Here is an 11,359-nt window from a genome sequence, read left to right on the forward strand (position 1 = left end):
TGGTATAGGTGAGACCTGCAGATCTCTTGGAATTAGAACTGATCTCCAGAGCGACTACAGAGATCAGTTCCCCTGGAGAAAATGGCTGCTTTGGAATGTAAACTCTATGGCATTATACCCTGCTGAGGTCCCTCCCCTCACCAGGCTCCACCCCCAAATCCCCAGGAATTTCCCAACCAAGAGTTGGTTGCCAGCTTGGGGGGGGGGGGATGCCTGAAGATTTTGGAGGTGAGGCCTGGGGAGGGTCATGACCTCAGCAGGGTACAATACCATAGAGTCCACCTTCCAGAACAACCATTTTTTCCCAGGGAACTGATCTCTGCGATCTGGAGATTATTTGTAATAGTGGGAGATCTCCAGGCCCCACTTGAAGGTTGGCAACTCTGCTTTGGTGCTGTTTGAAAACCTCAGCATCTCATTTCCACGTGCATACAAGAAGAACAAGTTTACAAAAAAAAGTTGTGTATTAATGTTTTTGGTCTCTTCCATATGTCTTGGCAACTTTGATGCCATCTGCTGGTTTACTATCGTATATACAGGTTTTATAGCCATCTTGTTTTGTTCTCCTGTAGTTAATGTTCAGGTGTTGTCATGCTGACAGAATATGCAGGTAAAACAAGAAAATATGTAGAAATTACAAATTCTTTTCCTACTGCTGTCTGAGGATTTTTTCTTGTAGGCAGCCTAATAACAGTGTGTGCAAAAATTCTACCATTCCCACTGTCTGATGATTGACTGGTCCTAATTGTTTGTTGTTTTTCATCCCTACAGAACAGCCTGCAATATTAATTTGCTAGGAGAGCTCCTGGTCTACCAGAAAAAAAAAATAGGCCATGGAAGAGCTTGTGTTTCCCCTGGGTCCTCCCAGTGAGCACTAGAGATATGAATCAAAAGTTTTCACAGCTCAGAATGTCAGTTACTCTTTTTGAGAATTTAAATTCTTATTTAAATATAGAAAAAAGAGACATAAACATCATGTACACACCCCACTCCCCATATAGAAAGCAATCTACAGTGTATACATAACACATAGAATTTTTTAAAAGTAAGCAAACAAATTAAGGCATTGGTAGAGAGCTCAACATTTGGCATAAATACAAAGAGAAGGAATTCTTTTCCGTTGTTTTTTCTTTTCCTGTAAACATACATAATTAATGTATAATTGCAATATGATTAAAGTATAGAAGGAGGCTTACTTAATTTTATCCCATAATGTGAGGAACGGCTTAAACATACTCTGAGTACTGTTCTGAGTTGTGTATGAAATACAATCATGCCACTTTTCAAAAATCTACAGTTTATTTTATTTTATTTGTTTGATTTGTATCCCGCCCTCCTTACCGAGGCCGGCTCAGGGCGGCTTTCCAACTTTTAACAACTGTCCTGCACACCTCCATTAATCTAAACACTATTAGTCTTTTAGACGTCACCTTTTCATTCTGTTTCTTCTATACTGTTAATAGGGCCAAAGCTGGTGTAACACAGATGGTTTGATGTGTAATTTTTGCCATTTCTGACACTAATGGGCATAGCGACCACATATGAATATAATTGTCTTGCTGTTTACACATTCCAGCATTTTTTATTTGTTATTATTCCGGTATCTTTATTCCATGCTATTTTCAACACATTTAGTGAACCTGAATCTATCTCAATTAAATAAGTGTATATTTTAGCGATTACTCCTTTTAGACTTGTCATATGTTGCATTAAAATCTGTTCAAATTTCAACAGCTTTCTAGTCATGGTTTGCCTTACCCATAGGGTTTGCAATTAGATAATGCAATTGATATAGCAAAAACCAATTTAACTCGCCTTGCAATTTTTCTTTTAGTTCCATCACAGTAAAGGGAATCCCGTCTACATAAAGATCTCTCATTCTATAAATCCCTTTTTCTTTCCATTTAAGATACTTTCTGGTTTATCCAGACACGAGAAATTGGGATGTAATATTGATAGGAATCAACGGGGATATCTCTGGGATCAGTTAATTTTTCCATTTAACCCAAAATTTTAATGTATATAGGAAAGGGTTCACTATGCATTTAATGGCTCTTACTTTTATCCCTCCCAAAACTATTTTCTCAAATTCAGATGTTTCCCATCTGCTTCCATGCTCACCCAAGACTTATCAGAGGTTCTCCAGGTATAGATGGTTATGGCCCAGAATTTTACAAACAATTCAGTCCTATTACTCCCATTTATGACAAAATTATTCAACCAAATAATGAAAGATAAGCACCACACTCATGGGAAGACGCAAAGATTACAGTGATTTTAAAGACTGGTAAACAAACAAACCAACTAGATTCCTACCAACCAATAACATTATTGAACCAAGATGTCCTTGCGTAGAGACTGAGCATTATAATTGAGAATTATGTTTCTCCAGACCAATTGGGTTTTGTACCCCAAAGGCAAATAGCAGATCCAAGACGAAGAGTATTGGATGCCATTTACGTTAGTAAAAAAAGTCAGACACCATTAGCCATAGCATCTCTTGATGCACAGGTTTGGATCATTTGGAATGGGACTTTATCAATCGAGTGCTAAGAAAATTAAATACTGGGCAATATTTTATGAATGCAATTCAGTATACCAAAAGTCCAAAGCTAGAGTACAAATAAATGGTTTTGATTCTGCTAGCTTTCCCCTGACCAGGGGAACTAAACAGGGCTGCCCTTTGTCACCCTTGCTTTTTATTCTTTCATTAGAACCTCTGGCAATTGCAAAAAGGGCTAATAAAGCAAATTCAAGGCCTAGAGATAAATGCACTTGTACATACAATGAATATGTTTGCAGTTGATGTAGCTGTATTAATGGTAAATCCTAAAGAAGCACTACCTGGATTAATGAAGGAGATTTGTGATTATGGAAGAATTGCAGGATTACGTATTAATTATAAAACGTCTGGAATACTATGCATAAATATCAACCTAAAAATGCAAATTGAAATTCAAAGCGATAAATTGAAATTCGAAATGAGTTAGGAGTCTCCATATATCATAAAACATTCAAATATCTGGGAGTTACTATCCTAAAGAATGTAAATAAATTACAGCAGCTAAACTTCCATCCGGTTATTCTACAAATAAGAGATATTAAAAGATGGTGACTCAATGTTCCCTCTAAGCTGTGGAGTCTTGTGAGCAAAAATTCTACTTTGTGAGCTCCTGGCATTAAAGTTGTGAGTGATTTGGCTGCTGCATAAATTAGTTTGCTCTGGAGTCATCCTTCCTGAGCTAAGACGAAAATGTGTGAGCTGAAGGCTAAAAAACTGTGAGCTAGCTCACACTAACTCAGCTTAGAGGGAACACCCAGTTACACATGACAATCATGGGTAGAATCAACGCTATCAAAATGATGGCACTCCCAAAATTAAATTACTTCTTTCAAACGCTTCCCATATATATCACATCAAAGGACCTAGCCAGCTGGCAAAAAATCGTTACCAATTTTATTCATCATGGAGGCAGATTACAAACAGCGGTGGGCCAAAACCTTCAATGGGAAATTGAACAAAACGATCCGGGGCAATCTTCGGGGGGAAACCCTGCATGGAACGAGGCAAGTGACGTGCAAAATCAGTCCAAGACTTATGAAGGTTATAAGATATAAAAGGGCGGTTCAAGGAGGATGGGGAGAACCAAATATAAATATGAGGCAAACCAATTGAGAGCCTTGGTGTCAGAACTCCAGTTACTCCACTAGCACACAGGCTTACTTTTGAGTTCCAAGAGTTTTCAGGAATGAAGGAAAAAAAGTGATTAAAGAGCTGAACTTAAACTAGAACTCAGTTCCCTCCTGCTGGAATGAGCTCCTAGAAGAATTTTTCTGAGGCTTAAGGGGGTTGGCATGGCTTTCTGAGTTCACGCAACAATATACTGTGATGGAGGCTTGAGGCCACTCCATGTTAGGACTGCCACCCTAGGGTTGGAAAATACCTGAAGATTTTTTGGGGGGTGGGGTGGGGGCTCAGCCGGTATAAACCCATAGAGTTCAACCTGCCAACGCTGCCATTTTCTCCAGAGGACCTCTTCTCTGTCGTCTGGAGTTGTAATTCAGGGATATTTTCAGGCCCCAGCTGGAGGTTGGCAGCCAAACGTCACCAGCGCCTTACGGCGAGGCGGTGTGTGTAAACCACCCCTGAACCAGCTTCCTATTATTGTAAGAGACTGTGACTTTAAGCCTCATTGCCTTCTGGGTAACGTTTGCTCGTAGCCAACCGGTTTTTTGATGGGTTAACCGGGGGGGAAACGTCATCGATTTGACTGATAGGTAGCTCAGCCTGTCACAGAAGTATAAAACAGAAAGAGGTGGGAGGAACTTTGGCCGTATCCAATCGTAGCTGGACTCTGAGGAAGGAGGGAACGGTGTTGTTGTCGGACGGAACAGATTACGACTCGTTTGCGAGGTTGTTGGGGCTCTAATTCCGGGTCCCGAGAGGGGGGTCGCAGTAGCAGAGGCACGCTGCCGCCCAACTCGGAGTCTGGCTGAGGGGTTGGGGTCAGGACAATGAGTTTGGTCTCGAGGTTGGTACAAACGGGGGCAGGGAGGGAAGCCGTGAAGGGCGCTTGCTTCTTGTTGCTATGGTAACTCAATGTTTAGTTCTCCCGAGTCGCTTGCCGCGATATTAGCACGGGCGCTCGCTGGCTTCGCTAGTGGGCGAAGCTGCGCTCTGTTTTAAAAGTTAAGAGAAGGGCGCTGAAGGGTTTTCCTTCCTGCCTGCATTCTCCTTTTGCGATCCAAAAAATGTTTGGACAGGTACTCTGCGCTCAGGAAGATCTGAGGACGAATTCTGAATGGAATTAATTCTGTTCAGCTCAGCAGAAAACGTTACAGAATTTTGTATGGGCAATTTTTCAGACATTTATCCAGAGCATCTGAAGAAGTGAGCGGTGACCCATGAAAGCTCATACCCTGACACAAGTTTTGTTAGTCTTTAAGGTGCTACTGGAGTCTGGACTCTTGCTCTTTTCTACTGTGTGCCTCACGGTTATTTAGACAGCAGTCATAAGCAGGTCTTCTCAGAATCCTTTTTATTCGGGGTTGATGCCAGGAAAGTGTTGTTTGGATTGCGTTGTTTACTTAAAGGTCTTTGACCCCACCCCTCCCCTCGAAGCACCTAGTAAAAATAACAAACAAGACAATAAGATAATAGTCAACCAATTAAAATACAGTATTAATTTAAAATAAAGTACAGGAATCAACCGCAAATGAAAGAAATTAGCAGCAGTCTTTTTTTTTTTTTTTTTAAACCACTCATTCAAGCCTATCTGACGTTGCCGGTGTTTGATTCCTTGAGTTGTTCAAAAGTTGTTCATTTTGTATTTGCCAGAGGGCTTCCTGCAGTTGTGAGATGAGGGATGTGGGGGGGGGGGCAAGTAAAGGACGTAGTTATTCCCACTCTGTCTTTCTCTGTTTAGCTAATTAGTAATTACTGTTTGGAAATTTGCTGCTAATTATTGTTATAAGAATCTTGACAAACTTAATGTCTAGGGTTGCCAACTGTAGGTTGGGAAATACCTGGAGATTTTTAGGGGTGGAGCCTGAGGAGTGCATGGTTTGGGGAAGGGAGTGACCTCAGCAGGGTCTAATGCGATAGAATGCATCCTCCAAAGCAGCCCTTTTCCCCAGGGCAACTGGTCTCTGTGGTCTGGAGATTGGTCATAATTCCAGGAGATCTTCAGGTCCCACCTGGAGGCTGGCAACCCCATTAATGCCACTGATGTTTTGTCCCTATTCATGCACTGGCACCACACACGGGGGGGGGGTGAGCTCTTTGATGCAGGTTTGTTTTCATTTGTGATAGGTGCAAACATGAGTGGCATTAGGTTTGCTGAGACTTGCTAAATTAATGTAGGAACTGCAGTAGCTTTTGATAATGCCACAGCCTCTTTAACATTATAATTTCCCCTTTTTACTGAATGCTGAGTTGAAAAGATCTAAATAAATCAAAACATCAAAATAAACAAGGCTGATAATCTCCTGATTACTCACGTCCATTATAAAATATCCACCCACTTGCTTAAGATGTATTCTAGAACTATGTTGTCGGAGGCTTTCACGGCTGGAGTTCATTAGCTGTTGTAGATTTTCTGGGTTGTATGGCCATGGTCTTGGCATTGTAGGACCTGATGTTTCGCCAGTAGCTGTGACTGGCATCCTCAGAGGTATAACATAGAAGAGAGCACTGTTCCCTCTAAGCTGAGTTAGTGTGAGCTAGCTCATAGTTTTTCAGCTTCCAGCTGACAGATTTTTGCCTGAGCTCAGGAAGGATGGCTCCAGAGCAAACTAATTTATGCAGTAGAGAAATTGCCTGCTCACAACTTCAATGCCAGTAGCTCACAAAGTAGAATTCTTGCTCACAAGACTCCAAAGCTTAGAGGGAACATTGGAAGAGAGTACTCCATCTTTCTGTGTTACCTCTGAGGATGCCAGTCACAGCTACTGGTGAAACATCAGGTCCTACAATGCCAAGACCACGGCCATACAGCCCGGAAAATTTACAACAGCTAATATTCTAGAACTCATAAAGGTTTGTTCTTTAAAGGGAAAAAACCTGGTGCTTTCTGTTACTGATCTGTGTGTCTTTTTTTATTCTAGAGCGGAGCTTGCTGCTGAAAAAACTAAGAGAAAGAAGAGAAGAGAATTAACTGAAGAACAGAAGCAAGAAATAAAAGATGCTTTTGAGTTATTTGACACAGATAAAGATAAAGCTATAGATTATCATGAGCTAAAGGCAATATTTTTCTCTTCATTTGACATTTTGTTTTGATAGTAGTTGGTTTCTAAATGCTTTCACTCTTAGTAGGGTAGGTGTTCAGATATGCTCAGCTATGAATACTTATTCTGTAGGACAAGAATGCAGGAGAAGTGGTTGCACTTTAACAACTGCAAGTTTGGCCAAGGAACAGTTTATAGAATCAGTGCTAGGGTCTTACAGCCACTTTTCATGTCACAGAGAAAATGTATACTGGTTAAAAGTTTAATATGTACTCTCTTCTGCTTTGCAATATATGAGGCAGTTGAATATGGTGATTTGTGTTTCTGTGATATACATACAATGAATAAACGCAAGTTACTGACTGAGATAAAAACAAGTGTGGTGTGATAGTATTTCAGTTTGGAGTATTTGCATAGATTCTGTGGAATCCATACAACAACCCTGTATGTAGACCAGTATTATCCCCATATTGCAGTTGAGGCAGAAGAGAGAAAGTGGCTTTCATAGGACCACGTAGCAAATTCATATATGAAATAAAAATTTGAATAGGGTCCGAGCTCATAGAGTTGTGCTGTAATAGTTCTTGAATATGATTTTTTAGTATTTGTCCTTTTTTGCTTTGATATATGAAGCAGCCTAAAGGTAGAGGCATTTAAAACTAGGAGCGGAATAGAGATTCAAGGTGTGTGTTTGTGTATAATGAAATTTATTTATGTGTGCTAGAGAGAGAGTTCAGATCTGGAAGGAAAATGCTAATGTTTCTGTTCAGACTTAAGCAGTTAAACACCCTTCAGAGTCCATTGATGTCAGCAGGCTTTGAATTGTGTAACCCTGCTTACATTGCAGTGTACATAACATAACACACTCTTGCTATTGTATAGTAGGTTTCTTTATCAGATACTTGTTAGAGTTAGTGTATGTATGGTATTGTTACTTAAATCGTCTAAATAACTAATTCTCTTAGCACAAACAACATTCTAATTCTTAAGATGTAGTGATGCCATTTCTTTCACTGTCTCTTGAACAAGCTAGAACCAAAAAGTTAACTGGATAATGTTGGAACCTGGATGTAGACTCCAGTTTCCCCCCAGAAATCTTTCCCCTACCCTTTTTTTGCTCTTTTCTCAAAGCTCTATGGTTTACAGACTTTAAGTCAGTTAGAAATGGTTGGCAATAAACTATTTAGGATCGGTTGCTGCAAAATCAGTGAGGTCAAAGAGTATTCTGAAATATTTTAATTATTGTTTTAAAATGTTTCCAGACCTCTGGAAAGCAGACTAGTTTTTTAATACCATGTTTTTGGTGGCAATATGACGTTGTAGCTACATCTCTTTTGTACCATGTGTTTTTTCCATGGGTTGCTTCATGCATTAAACTTGTGTTGTAGAATTGGCAGAAAACAAGAGGATAAGATGACGTATGTAGAACAGAGGGTGGCCAACTGTTGGTCCATGGGCACCTTGGAGTTCTCTACCCATTCTTTTTGGCAGTAGGGAAGGATGACTTATGTTGCTCGGACTGGTCGTTGTTGCTTCCTTTAGCTCTTTCCTTGAGAAAAGCTTGCAGGGATAACAGGAGCACGAAAGAATCTGTCTTGGTTTCTCTCACTGTTCTTCTTACCAGGAAATAAGAAATCACCCAGCAGCTCTCAAATTACTGCAGAAGCCTTTGGGACAGTATACTAATTCCTGTTTGGAAGGCTGTCATCTGAGAAGTGATGCCTTATCCACTGCTTCTGGGCCAGCTAGTCTACTTCCTAACATAGAGAAAGTTGCAATACTTTCAGAAGAAGCATACAAAGTCCTGCTTCTCAGTTGGGCAGTGGATGCTCTTGTGATTGGAGTGTGGTGATTAATTCATAGGCCTCTGCAACGATGTTTAATCATTTAAGGTCTTGTCATTCCAAGCATCTGACCTATATTTTCTTTGATATCATCTAAGAAGAGTATTGGTGCCCACAATCGGTTATTGCTGCACTGATAAAAAGGTCACCTGACCTAGTACAAATGGTTTGGACATTGAAATATGATAATTAATATTAAGTTGTCATGAGTTAAATGGCAATGTCCAAAAACAGGCCAACTTTTAAAAAAGATAATACTTACACAGTCTTATTTTCTGGTGGACCCCTCCTCCCAATATGCACCCACATTGCTCCTGTAGATATTTATTTCAATTTATTGTGTAAAAATAAGCAGGGTTCCCTTCCAGTATTGAACCTGAAGCATCATTGCATTTCTGTTTTTTCCCAAAAGGTGGCAATGAGAGCCTTAGGTTTTGATGTTAAAAAGGCAGATGTGTTGAAGATACTTAAAGATTATGATCGGGCAGGAACTGGGAAAATCACCTTTGAAGATTTTAATGAAGTTGGTAGGTACTGTACATATGTATTGACATGAAAGCCTGGCAATAACCAGCTGCTAGAAGATTAGGTCATCTGTTTCTTGATGTACAAGTGTTCCAGGGATAACAGTGTTAAGCCTTTTTTAATGAATAGCTTAAAAGATTTTTCCTGCCTTTCTATTTTTTACAGTACCTATTTTTGGATATATTTTTTATTCTGTCTTCAGATTTTTAAAATATAAATTGAAAAGCAATTATACTTCAGTTTTGCTTTGGTGTTTATAGGTTTAACAAGTGCAGCATTGTTTAATAAATTTATGTTGCTATAGAATCAAAATGTGAGTGGCCCCTGACCTGAACATTACCATTTCAGTGTTTTTGTGCAGAGTTTGGGGAGTACTTACCCACTCCCAATAAGGTTGTGATGAAAACATGTTAATCTCTTGTATAGAATGCTAGAGGAGTAGTCATGGCAATTCGTTGCCTCAAAAAACTGAAGAAGTAGGCTTATGGTGGAACAGAGCTTTTTATTTATGTAGAATACATTATCCATGTACTTAAGGCACTCCATCTCCTTTCAGATAGAAGGTGAAGAGGAACCTCTTAAATGATTTGAGTCAGAGAGCCTGGGGCAATTACAAGGATGATAAAATTTGGCCAACAAAAGTTTATTTTTATGGAAGCCTCAATATCTTATTTTCCTATTTTAGTGACAGACTGGATACTTGACAGAGATCCACACGAAGAGATACTCAAAGCATTTAAATTGTTTGATGATGATGATTCAGGTAAAATAAGCTTGAGAAACTTGCGTCGAGTAGCCAGAGAACTTGGGGAAAACATGACTGATGAAGAACTTCGGGCTATGATTGAAGAATTCGATAAAGATGGTGATGGAGAAAGTGAGTACTGAATGTAACATTTTTATACCCTGTTCTTGAATCTGAGAAGAACAAAGCAAGTACATTGAATTCACTTGCTTTGAGAATCTCATGATGAGCCCTGCTCAGATTTGCCATTTAGGAAACTGCCTGTTCTGCAAACTCCCCATTGAACTGTAAATGAAATTATATTCCTTCCTATTCTAATGTGAAATTCTATGGCATGTTATGAAGTTGTGTCTGATTAGTGCAGTGGCTGCTTCTCTAATTTTATAGTTAGCAGTGGTTTATTAAATGGAAATGAATTGTTGCTTCAACTACCATGTTGAAACTGCAGTATAAATCACTGAAACATAAATATGGAATTCAGAAACTAAGAACTACCATTTGTTATCAAAAATATACAGTACTACAGAATCTGTAAATAATTTAAGGCGGCCTGATGAGGGATATTGTGGTGATCCATTCTTGTAGCGATACTTGACAAATCATGATGGCTCATTCTTACTTAAAAATACTTATATTTTCAGTGCTGTCTTATATGTAAAAATACTTCATTACAAATTGAGCTGCTTTAGTAAGACCAGGCTATCTTAATTATCTTAAAGTTCTTGGCTTTATGATTGCATACCAAGCTATTCTGTTCAAAGGGTGCTGCTGAGCGGGCTTTCTGATATACCGCAATATTTTTTGAGAGAGAATTTTGCTGACATTGCCAAAAAGGAACGAATTTGATTGAATATACAAATGCTTAAATATACTGTACATTTATTATTGTTGTCTTTTTTTACAGTCAACCAGGAGGAGTTCATTGCTATCATGACTGGAGATGTTTAACAGTGTAAGAAAAGAACTGAATCTAGCACAAAAATAAAGGATTATCGGGTTTCAGCACTGAAGCTGCCACCTTTTCATTTTAATTAATTTCTGTACCAGGAGCCATGCAAAAAATAATTTTCCTCAAAGGACCAAAAGAAACACAAAGTATATGTATTAAAGTTAATATTTTGTACCATTAAATTTTAGAATAAGCAGTGTTACGTTTGAGTAATCATTTGTAAGATAGCTTTGTATAAGAAATTTAAATCATAGTATAAAACCTTTGAAAGTTGACATTATTTTAGCATTAGCTGTGGCCTTAGTTTTTATATAAAGGTTTAACGGACATCCATTTTAATAAAGTCTTCTTTTTATATTTTATAAGCTTTGTTGGAGTCTTTAATTCAAATGGGAATTCTCATTATAAAACTGTCATATACTATGAACTGCCAAAATGACAAATCAGTGGGTTCTAGATCAAATGTGTCCTCAACCACCTAGGAGCTACAATGACTAAACTGAGGCTATTGTGCTTTGGTCACATTATGAGAAGACAAGAGTCACTGGAAAAGACAACAATGCTAGAAAA

General features: G+C 38.9%; 1 protein-coding gene across 1 annotated transcript; it reads left to right on the plus strand.

Annotated features, from left to right (window-relative positions):
• The first annotated feature begins 4,380 nt into the window (after window positions 1-4,380).
• CETN3 (centrin 3) lies at window positions 4,381-10,926 on the plus strand. The gene is made up of 5 exons (XM_015427127.1): window positions 4,381-4,532; window positions 6,607-6,742; window positions 8,983-9,097; window positions 9,781-9,972; window positions 10,745-10,926. The coding sequence occupies exons 1-5, from the start codon at window positions 4,516-4,518 to the stop codon at window positions 10,786-10,788; spliced, it is 504 nt and encodes a 167-aa protein (XP_015282613.1). The 5' UTR covers window positions 4,381-4,515; the 3' UTR covers window positions 10,789-10,926.
• Window positions 10,927-11,359: the final 433 nt, after the last annotated feature.

This window comes from Gekko japonicus, unplaced genomic scaffold (assembly GCF_001447785.1).
Source record: "Gekko japonicus isolate JY-2015 unplaced genomic scaffold, Gekko_japonicus_V1.1 scaffold573, whole genome shotgun sequence".
NCBI lineage: Eukaryota > Metazoa > Chordata > Lepidosauria > Squamata > Gekkonidae > Gekko > Gekko japonicus.